The sequence below is a fragment of the Harmonia axyridis genome, chromosome 3 (assembly GCF_914767665.1).
Source record: "Harmonia axyridis chromosome 3, icHarAxyr1.1, whole genome shotgun sequence".
Classification (NCBI taxonomy): domain Eukaryota; kingdom Metazoa; phylum Arthropoda; class Insecta; order Coleoptera; family Coccinellidae; genus Harmonia; species Harmonia axyridis.
Genome location: NC_059503.1, coordinates 51,819,283 through 51,830,912, shown reverse-complemented (window position 1 = coordinate 51,830,912; position 11,630 = coordinate 51,819,283). Strand labels below are relative to the sequence as shown.

At 33.1% G+C, this 11,630-nt stretch overlaps 1 protein-coding gene across 2 annotated transcripts; it reads left to right on the top strand.

Annotated features, from left to right (window-relative positions):
• Window positions 1-1,204: 1,204 nt before the first annotated feature.
• LOC123674537 (histone-lysine N-methyltransferase eggless) lies at window positions 1,205-11,310 on the top strand. 2 transcript variants are annotated; one of them, XM_045609436.1, is made up of 17 exons: window positions 1,205-1,351; window positions 3,350-3,995; window positions 4,053-4,217; window positions 4,274-4,498; window positions 5,076-5,420; window positions 5,747-5,920; window positions 6,615-6,793; window positions 6,868-7,128; window positions 7,654-7,881; window positions 7,968-8,094; window positions 8,206-8,360; window positions 8,415-8,557; window positions 8,614-8,791; window positions 9,601-9,866; window positions 9,923-10,134; window positions 10,195-10,346; window positions 10,899-11,310. In XM_045609436.1, the coding sequence occupies exons 1-17, from the start codon at window positions 1,220-1,222 to the stop codon at window positions 11,103-11,105; spliced, it is 3,795 nt and encodes a 1,264-aa protein (XP_045465392.1). In that variant the 5' UTR covers window positions 1,205-1,219; the 3' UTR covers window positions 11,106-11,310. The 2 variants fall into 2 exon arrangements, with proteins under 2 accessions (XP_045465392.1, XP_045465394.1); XM_045609438.1 differs by lacking the exon at window positions 1,205-1,351 and adding an exon at window positions 3,107-3,183 and having other exon boundaries at window positions 3,253-3,995.
• The last annotated feature ends 320 nt before the right edge of the window (window positions 11,311-11,630 follow it).

Here is an 11,630-nt window from a genome sequence, read left to right as displayed (position 1 = left end):
ATTTTTGACAACATTGTGTTTCTTGTAGTCCTACTTTTTTGTCATGCTTAACCAGTGTATCAAATCTCTACTTCGATACAGAGTTGGTAAATAAGTACCAAAACTTATAATTAATTTATTTATCACAGCTACCTAAACTGAATCTTTATAATAATTTGGATTTTCCTGAAATCTACTATGGATAGATGTTTGAATTTTTTTCTACTACAAACCAAAAAGAGTAGTTCTGAAAAAGAATTTCGTTTTAAATTTTCTAAATTACCAGTGGTTCACAAAAAAATTATTATGGAGGAAAGGAGCGGGCACCCTTCCAGAAAAAATTCACTCTGTAGATTTGCATTCAAAATTAGGATATCACATGATGAAAACTTTAAATTGAAATATCTATGCCAATTTAAGTTAAATATTTTGTGAAGGGAAGGTGCTGTGAAAGAAAAACTTGAACTTCAACACCTGTCTCTCAAAAACAAAGCGTTTGCGGACTCATGTTATAGGACTTTTTTCTTGAAATGATCCGAGAAATCTGTCATTTTCATTTGTACCTCCAATTTAGGAAAGGAAAGTCAATTCAAAACTGATGTCTTCACAAATAAATTGCAATTTGAATGAAACACAATAAATTGTATAGCCCAGACAATTTTTCGATGCGAATTACTCAGTTCAATTCTTTGATAACTACATATTGAAATTTTGTGAAGAGAATGATACAAAAAACCGAAAACAACGGGTAAGTGTATACCGATGACGAATGCAAAAATCACAGATGGCAAATAAAGGGCCATATCGAGAAAGCGGATAGAATGATTATTATTGGTTCATTTCATGAAGAAATTTTCTTTCTTCGTCTTCACGAGATTTCTGAAATTTCATATTTTGAAAATCTTGGGGGGGAGGTAATTACTCCCAGTACCCCCCTATTTCTACGCCTTTGGGGGAATTTTCTGATTATTCCTCCAAAAGAAGGAAATACTAATAGGAAATAATATGTTTGTCTTCTTAACACTCAACTGAGAATGAATTTCATGGAGAAATTATTTCCTGATTTTGTACTATTTTTACAAATATCTATTCATTATGGCACAATAAAGAGTTTTCAACGCTGCCAAACACTGGTAAACTGTATATCGATCCTCCTTCCCTGATATAGACGAACGTCATCAAAACTGAGCATGTAAAGAGGGGCAGTAAAGTTTAGAGGATACCTCTAGAAAAAAAATAAATGAAGACGCAGGAACGGATTGTAGAGGAGCTGTCGGCTGTCGCCAGATTGATATTTATCCGATCTTTGATCACTACGCAGGCGCCATGGTTTCAGAATCGAGAAGTTAGTTCTTGTGTTCTCTCATACTTGGTATGTATAATTTATTTGATGAGTTTCGAATCGACATTTTAAACGATGTGAATAGGTTTTTACTGTAGAAACTTCAAAAAAATTCAAGATGGTAGATTTTTTGCTCTACTTAACGTTGGAATCACCTTTCAAAATATAACCTCACTTTCGCTCAATTCGGCACCTATACCTCCAAAAACTTGAGCTCAATATTTTCAATTATGCCATACCTATTACCTAAGTCTTTCTATTCCATTCTGATTATTAATTGAATAAGCGAAAATAAGAAAAATATATTCACTTTGATAGAAAAGGCAAAATAATTGAAAAAATATATATACAGGGTGTTCCCGAATAACGTCAGAAAATATCAAAGGGTTATTCCAGACATCATTTCAAAGAAAAAGTTTTAATTGAAGTAGGTCCGAAAATGCTTCAAAATTCAAGGTCTTGAAATTTGAAAAAAATTCGTTTTTCCTTAATACAAAATATTGTAAATCACAAAAGATGTCAAATTATCCTTTGAAGAATTGTTATAATTTTTCAAACTCTACGAAAAATCAGGATCGGAGAATATGGGGGTAGCTATTTACCTACATTTTCGAAGGGAGATAGGATTGATAAGAATAAAATAAAAAATGAATTTTAATTTGAAATTTTACATCTAAAATAATGCATTGTAAGAAAACATGGCAGCCTTCGTTTAAGAAGTTATAGATATCCTTTTTGAATAAATTTGGTATTGAAAAGATAATGTCCCTTTATTTTGGAAACGCGTAGGAATTCAAATTGAATGAATATACTAAATTTATTGAAAATACCTCAAATCTATGTTTATTTTATTTTTATCGACCAATCATAGCCTACTTAAAAAATATTGGTGAATAAACCCCATGATACTCCTGCATTCCCCGACCCTGATTTTTTGGGAAAAATTTAACACTAGTTTGTAGAGTTTGAAAAGTTATATCAATGCTTCAAAGGTCATTTTGATATCTTTTGTGGTTTCCAAGATATTCGAATCTCATTAAATTAGGATACCTATCTAAATTTCAAAAATGCGTACAAAATCAAGTTTTATAAGACACTTAAAAAGGTTAGAATATTCAGAGCTTTGAGTATTAACTCATCTTAACTGAAACTAATCGAAACTAAGATGTCTAGAAATACTGGAAAGGCCAGTACTCCACTGACTGTCGGACTAATTGGGGTTTAGCTATACTTCCCTTTTCTTCCGTAAAGGCGCTATTTAATGAAATGGCCATATTTCCTTGGAATCGAAGACAAAATTTGATTTGAACGGCATAAGCATAGATAAATACAAAAAAAATACCCTTTATCATGTTCATTTGTTGAATAAAGTCGATTTATTATTATTATTATTATTTATTATTATCTATGGCCATAAGAAACGATGCGCAATGCGCGTATCGTCATTAATATTTGAATCTAAGAAGGCTCATAATTGCAAAAGTGTCAAGTTTTATCTTAAACTTTTTCAAGAGTATGTGGGGATACCAGTGTCTATTTCTAGACATCTCACTTGAAATAGACCATAAGTGACCTATTGGATATTTCCAGGATATATGCTAGCTCGATTTCAATATTTGTCAATTGAATGACTTCGATATCATAAATACAATTAGCTATCCTGATTGATTTCAAAAAATTTCAAGTCAACGAACTGATCCATGATGAATACCACTGAAGCAATTTAGGCTTGCTCTATTTATAGGGGAAATTAACGCAATCTGTCAACTCAACTGTCATGATGTTGACAGCATCGTTATGTCAAGAGAAGGAAGACGCCTGTAAAATGTGTGATTTATTTTGAAATTTTGCCGGTTTCAATTGTAATTTTTAAATATTAATTTATTGAATTTTTATTGTCGTTTTATATATAATTTGTTCATTGATTTTTGAACTTTCTATTTGGATACATCATCATGAAAAATATATCGGTTAAGTCGGTTGTGAATTAAAAAGGTACATAAATAATCATTATTTTATTGTAAACAGAAGAAATATATCAGAATGGAAGTTGAAGAGAATGTAGATGATCCGATGGAAATCGAAGACTCAATCCATGAAGCACAAATCATTGAAAAATCAAATGAAAATCGAATTGGCAATGAGAACGCTTTAGATGTAGTTGTCTTAGATGATGATGATGATAGTAGTGATAGAGCAGCTAACAAAAAATCCAATGGTGTTATCGAAGCTGTAATAAATCTCGTTTCGGATAAAATCAGCGGAGATTGTATCAATTATTCTTGTAAAAGTGGAAAAGAACTCATGGATGCACCATCTTTTTGTTTGTCCTATTATAGAGTAAAGAGCTCCAATAAAATTAATAAAAGAGTTTGTATTGATTGTTATAAAATTGCCGTTAAGATGTATGACAGCTTGGTAACAGAATTAAAAGCTGGTAAATTATTGTTTGATGTTGACGTACCAATATTGAATGATATGGTAGAAATTGAAGATTCTGATGAAGAAGAATCAGCAGAAAAAAAGACTGAAAGCTTTTTAGATAATGATAATTTTGAATTCATTAAAAACAATATTGATGATGTATTACATAATGTTATGGCCAAATTCAAGCTAAAAGATCGGGTTAAAAAGGAAGAAGAGTCACTGAAACAGAGATTTGCAAAAACGCAAGGTAAATTTTGATTTCTATAAAATAACAGAAATATCTCAATATTAATTTTTCCTTCAGATGAGTGTAAGAAATTAAGAGAAAATTTGGATGCTATGAGAAAAGAAGTGGATAAAATACAAATAGATTTCTACAATGATTTTAGGCCTGAAGTGAAAGATGCTCCTTTATCTACTATCATCATTGATGATTATATGCTTTCTCCTGAAACCATTTCTAAGCAATGTAAGGTATGAGACTGTTAATCAATTGTGGTATCTCACGATCATTCAATATTCCAGCTTCTCACAACACACCGCATCCAACGTTAGAACCCTCAAGGAAGAGTAGTCGAAGAGTCAAACCAGTTTCTTATATGGAAATCGAGGATATTGCTAATTCTAACAGCCCCAAACCTATAACAGCACCTTCTAGCACAAATAAAGAGCCAGATGTTATTCAAATTACTGAAGAACCATCTGATTTGCCCCCATTAGGCATTGCTAGTAGACCATCTCTGGAATTAGGTAAGTGTTCCAAATTATAAATTATAACAATGATTTAAAGAGTTGGTAATGGTTAGTACATACAGTACTTGTTTTGAAAACAATTAAGTTTGATGTTTCATCAACATGTAATTTTTCTCTAGAAATGTGTCACAGAATAATTGCTTTTTATTTATTATTTTCAATAATATATACAGGATGAGTCAATAGTGCTCAATCAGTCTATAACTTCTGTAAATTTTGGGCTAGGAGAATGATTCGAATTTTGATGGAATCGACCGCAATCAACGCACAAGCTTAAATTATTTTTGGCTCTACAAGCTGGTCCGAAAGTAGTGAAACACGATACTAACCTGTTTTTTTTTTTAATGGAAATGCCCAATTTTTATATCATACTCATAATTTCCATGAAATTCTGATTTAGGAATACACCACTGTCATCATTTATCTGTAGTACTTTTTAACATAGGCCAGTTTTTTTGAAAAATTTAATGGCTATAATAGTTTAATCAAATTCTCTAAAGTCTTCTGCATCTTTATGGATCACTCAACAGGTGGTCTGAAGGACACATCAAGACTCATCAAATCTTCATTTCAGGTGAAATATATTACATATCTCGTGAGGGCAATGCCTCAGGTAGTTGGGTTAAAGCGAGACTGAGTAGTATGCTTATGCCTGGAGCTATGCATGATGGACAGAAATGCATGACTACCCTGTATAAGCTAACTGAACTCAAACAGCAACGAGAAAGGATAATTGTGGGAAAAAATCTTGCCTATTTCAATGCCTGTAAAACAAGGTTGAGAGTGGGAGAACGTGTTATAGCTGTGTTCAAGGAAACCAATGAGGCAAAGAAAAGATCTAATCCCTATTATCCAGGAGTAGTGGCTGAACCACCCTATGAAGCCAATAAATACCGTTACCTTATATTCTTCGACATAGGTAAATATCAAGAGTCAATCTTATTTAAGTTAACTAAGTCAAATAAAACAGTTGAATTCTAGAAAATTTTTGATAAATACACTCGCATGTAGTTGAACGCAATAAGTTGATATTTGGTAAGATTTGAGGTCTCATTTATTTTTACTTAAATTTTCAAAATTTGTTCACTGAACTGTAGATAAAATTATCAATTTCAACTTGCATGTTCAGAATGAAGAGATTTGCCATAAAATTAGAGAAAACATATTTTTTTCAATAGGTACCTTCCATATCTTAATATTCATTTTGAAGTATTAAAGTTTAAGTCATTAGCTTCCTCGTTTCAGGTTACTCCCAGTATGTACCATATAATATGGTCAACTTGGTGTATGAGGTTAGCAAGAAAGTATGGGAGGACATGCCGCCTGATTGTAGACAGTTCATCAAGAAGCACATAGAGAGCCAAGATTGGCCAATGGTAAAACTGAAGAAAGACCAGAGCATCATAACTGAGTACAATGGTAAGATAGTATATGATGTTTTGATGGAAAGATTCACATATATTTTCAAAATATTGTGGAAAATGAGATATTTTCTAGTAATGGGTGTTTCTTAAGAGCTTGAGAACTTTAAATAATAATAAAACAGAAATATTGTTAGAATGAATTTCCACTATTTGGAAGCATTGTTCTAAAGTTGAACATTCATGATGAATTGCCAAAACTTACTGAACAGAAATGTTAACACATTCTCAACTGTCAAACTAATCGAAATTTCTCATATAGCTAAAAGAAACACCTGTGTATTATTCTTTTTCCCTAATTTTGAACAACAACAACAAAAAGTACTTTATTGATAATAATCAATAGGCCATCGACCGAGGTCCTTCAGCCATGTACAATTAAAAAGAAAATAGAAAATATATATACATAAATACTATGAGTTCTATGAATAACATTATTGTAAAAGTAAAATAGGTAAAAATAGGTAGTAGGACTTCATGTGTTGAGGCATCTTAAGCTTTCGATAATGGTTGATGATGGAAATGTTCTTCTACTGTGGTGTGTTCGTTCACTTATAAATAAGTTGTTTATTTCTTCAGTTTCAGACAGTCTTTTGGAGAACCTTTGGTTAAGCTGTATTATTCGATCCTTAATTGGTTGAATCTCGGTTAATTTTGAAATATTTCAAATCAAATCATAATCTTATTTCCAGGTAAATGGACACTTTGTACTGTAATAAATGTGGACTGTTCTCTGGTTCAAGTATATTTCGATGAATTGAATCGTTTCGAATGGATATATAGAGGTTCTAGAAGAATTAAAGAAATATACAGGGAAGAATTAGCAGCACAAAATAGAACGTTAGGTCAAAGAGCTTCCAGGAAGGGTCAAGTATGTTTTCATAACCTCATTTTTTCTGTGAATGACAAGCACAGCTTCACTAAAAATCATATTTCTTTTTTCAGATCGAATCGAAGAATATTGTACAATACACGCCAAATGTAAATTTCACCCAAAAGCAAAACTCCGAAATGGTTGAGGAAGAACAGGCAGCAAGTACCGAGGAAACCACTCTAGAGGAAGAACAAAACCAACCAAGTGTGAGGGCTGTAGCAAGAAAAAGTACTGCCAAACCGCAAGGCCACACATCACCTGCTGTGGTACCTTTCCTTCCACCAGTCAATACTACCACTTTCAATGCTACTGGACCTACAAGTAAAATTATGGTAAATTGGATTTTTCCCTTCTTGACTATGACATGAATTAATTTAACAAATAGAGTATGGTCCTTATATCGCCGGGACTTTCAGAGCGGTAATTAGTTGTTTTCAATATTTCAGGTAATCTGCTTCATATATACGGACAAAATTTTTCTTTGACAGAATTTTGGAGGTTATAAATAGTCAATCTCTTTGTATTTGTGAACAACTGAAAATTCTTAATGGCTCTGAAGAGTATTTGTTTCATAATTAAAATAATAAAGTATTTGAGTGTTAGATGTTATGGAAAATGTTCATAAACAATAATCAAAAAATTAAAATGACAACTGCAATGATGAGTGGGCGTGGTTACCGAACCTAACCAAAACAAAAGTACGGTTGCTCTGGTGACAGATAACTCACGAAGTTTGAGGAAATAGTTGCTGCTTTTTGAGAGATTTCTAACCATAGTAATCAAGGTGATATACGGACCATACCCATATTTTTTTTTTAAGATCTCATTATTATTTGTAACAAGTTAATTTTTTCCAGTACTTCACACCTAGAGATCAGCATACAATGAAACGACCATATAGATCCCATTCTTGTTCACCGAAATGCAAGGACTTCTTAACACACAATTTCAGCAAATTGCGAGGCCAAAACCCACTTTCCAAGCCTCTGTTATGCGGCTGGGCCAGAATGACGATCAAAGTTCGGGGCCGTAAAGATATCGCTTATAAGGCACCTTGTGGAAGGTTGCTACGAAACATTGCTGAGGTGAATAGGATCAATTTTGAAATGAGACTCACACAGTCTAGATTTCTTTTAATGTGACAGTGATGATTATTTTATTCTTTTTACAGATCCATTACTATCTGTCCATAACAAAAAGTGAAATGACAGTTGATCTTTTTGATTTCAACCATATGGTGAGGTGCCTCGCAGAATTCAGCGTCGATTGTGAACCAGATCCAAAAGATTTATCTAAGGGTGAGTATTTTAGGTTAGATGTGGGAAATCCATAAACGAGTGAGTGTTTTATATAGTCTGAACTATATATTGATACTAGATTGGGAATGATTTTTCTTGTTCAAATCTTAGGTCTGGAACAAGTCACCATCCCTGTTATAAATGGTATTAACAACGAAATGTTGGACTTCTGCAATTATTCAACTAAGCGTGTTCCTATGGAAGGGGTAAAAATGAACTTGGATCCAAACTTTTTGGTCTGTTGTGACTGTGATGATGATTGTATTGTAAGTAGCAACTTTTTAATTTTACGATTTCGGTTATATTTCGATTCATTATAGGATAAAACGAAATGTCCTTGTTGGAAGCTGACGTTAGAAGGGGCCAGCTTTTTCGATAATACTATCGATCCTAACTCTGTTGGTTACATCTACAGGAGGCTACAAGATCAAGTGGTCACAGGAATTTACGAGTGCAACTCAAGGCAAGAATTTTTTCATTGGTATTCGTTACATTTGATAACTGACAAATGTTTTCCAGGTGCAAGTGCAATAACACATGCTTGAATCGTGTGGCTCAACATCCAATGTCGTTAAAACTGCAAGTATTCAGAACTCATAATAGAGGTTGGGGAATTAGGTGTCTCAATGATGTTCCACAAGGAGCTTTTATCTGTGTGTATGCGGGTACTATTCACACCGACCAGATGGCCAACGAGGTATACTAATTATAAACTTTTTGATTAATTTATTTTTGGTTTTTAATACAGTGAAGTATTCATATAATTATAAAAGAGCTCTTATGAATCATATTAAAAAATATAATTTCTTTAATTCCCTGCCAAATCTGAGCGTTCTGCCATACCTTGTAATGGGTGTTTTTTTAGCTGCATGAGAAGTTGTCTGATGATTGTTGCCTATGGTTTGACAGCTGAGAATGTTAAATTGTGTTGATATTTCTGTACAGTAAGGTTATTTTATCATGAATTGTTAAATGCCACAACAAAGCTTTCAAATTGTGGAAATTCACTTTGAAAAAATAAAGCTGTTTGCTAAGTTCATAGAGCAATTTCATGGTCAACATAATTGGCCTAGTGAGCAAGGAATTCATGCAGTAATTGAACCATTGTGCTGCTCATTAGAACAATATTGTGCTGGAATATCTTAGTTTCACACAGATTTCATTGTTATATTTCATTATTATAAGTTGGTACTCAGAGCTCTCCTATCACGAATTCATCTATTTTATCTGTCAAATTTGTGATACAGAAAACAGTTATACCAACCAAAATTTTTCAATGCAAAAATCACTAAACGTCATTCTATAGCAAAATAATCCAATAATTTCAATAAAAATTCGGTGGAAATAATGTTAAATACTCATAGGATCAGAAAAAACTCGCCATTAGGTGGTTTGTTTTCGAATTTTGAACTGATTGAAGAATATAAATGCATTCTGCACTTGAATTATATGAATAACAATTATGGTTTTTGCTCCAATTTGCTTCTTCAATTCCTCTGCTTGCAGGATGGTAAAACATATGGTGATGAATATTTCGCGGAATTAGACTACATTGAATCAGTAGAAAAGTTCAAGGAAGACTATGAAAAAGAGGTGAACTTTGATGAGGTGGATAGGATTAGTGAAAAAGGACCACCTTCTCCATCTGAAGACATGGAAGTAGATGAGGTTTCATCTAGACAGACGATAGGTAGAAGGCTTCGTTATCAAGATGACAATGAATTCATACCTCCAGTCAATTTGACACCTGCCCAGATGGAATCACGCATACAGTATGTTCTTTTTCCTTCCATCTCATTAAATATCTATTTATTGAATTGTTTTTCAGAACTAGGCTTCGGAAGAGGAAGCCTCATGAAATAGATTCAGATAGTAAAGATAACGAAATTGAGAAAGAACCTAAAAAATTCACTGCAATTAGAACCCCAATGATATCCCCTTTGCAAGTCAAAGTAGAAGCTATGGAAACGAATATTGCTGAACGGTTAAAAAATATTGTATCCAAGATTGATACCGTTACAATAAGTGATGATGAAGATGGTAAGACAATTTAGGTTTATATCACTTACATCCAATGAATAAACCAATGTTTACTTATAGAAGTCAGAGAGGTGCTCAGTTTCAACCCCAAAAACGAGACAGATCTGGATGAAAAGTCGAAATATCTATCAGTTAGAGAGCTCTATGGTGTCGATGAAAGTATCTACATAATGGATGCCAAAAATGCTGGAAATATTGGAAGGTTTCTCAATGTAAGTACCAAGATTTGTTGAATTAAAAGGTTTACATCTCAACAAACAGGAAATTACCATTTCATTAATATATTACGGCCGTACTCATAGTTGATACTCCGTGCTTGAGAAGTTCTCATGACCCTGTGGCCTTCTCATGGTCATTACTCAGCCGCCAAGAACCGAAAAATCGTGCTTCGTCAAGTCAACAAGCTTCCTACCTTGAGGTTTTGCTCAGACTTGGAACCACAGATAACAGAACTATATGTTTATATTCGGATATAACCTAACCTAAAATTATTGTTTTATGTTTGCTTTCTTACTATTGGAAGATCTTAAGATTGAAGTGGCGACTCTTGGATGGATTAGCTTTCTTAGATTTTAATGGTATTGGTCCCTTTTCACTTGATATCTGCATCGTTTCTTATGGCACTTACGTCGTCTTTCTGTCAATGTCATTTTGAGGTTAATCCAATTATAAACTACTTTTAACAGAGTTTGAGTTTTGACTATGAGTACAGCCATTAGTCACCCTCGTATCATACATAAATAGCCTAATTTAATTTTTTTCAGCATTCCTGTGCCCCAAATGTATTTGTCCAAAATGTCTTTGTAGACACCCATGACCCAAGGTTTCCTTGGGTAGCTTTCTTCTCCTCACAGTTTATTAGGGCTGGTACAGAATTGACATGGAACTACAGTTACGATGTGGGAAGTGTTCCTGGTAAAATATTGTATTGTCATTGTGCTGCACTAGAATGTAAAGGACGTTTATTATAATTTCATGAAATACGGTTCCAGAGACATATCTTGAAAAACTTTGTCTTCGAATGGAGGGTTCTATGTTGTGTTTGTGAAACATCGGAATATTTATTTTGTCTTTGACAATTTGAGATTTTTATCCACATTCCTGAGTCCTAAGGATTTGTTGTAAAGATGATTCTCGTTTATGATCTTAATGAAAGAATAAAGTGATTTTAACGAATACCTATTATTTTATTTAATTATCGCACAATATAACTCGAGCAGTAAGTTTGAGAAGGTTTATGAAAACATGTTGGGTGTGTAAGTGGAATCAATAAAATTATCTTATTCTAAAATATACCCATCTCATTCTGATGAATAGTAAATTTGCCATAATTGCTATTTGTGAATAGCAGATAGAACATTACTGAGAACTAAAAAATGATTAAGATAACCTGATTGCTAACTTCATAGCCCACCTGGGTTATACTACTTATAACTCCCTCGTTACTCCTCAAAATTGGTGACAATTTCCAGAAAATACGGTGAGTTATCATCTGT

Coding starts and splice junctions, on each gene's coding strand:
- LOC123674537 (XM_045609436.1), top strand. CDS start 1,220: ATGAAGACGCAGGAACGGATTGTAGAGGAGCTGTCGGCTGTCGCCAGA. Junction 3,996..4,052: donor GAGATTTGCAAAAACGCAAG/GTAAATTTTGAT, acceptor TTTTTCCTTCAG/ATGAGTGTAAGAAATTAAGA. Junction 6,794..6,867: donor GAGCTTCCAGGAAGGGTCAA/GTATGTTTTCAT, acceptor TTCTTTTTTCAG/ATCGAATCGAAGAATATTGT.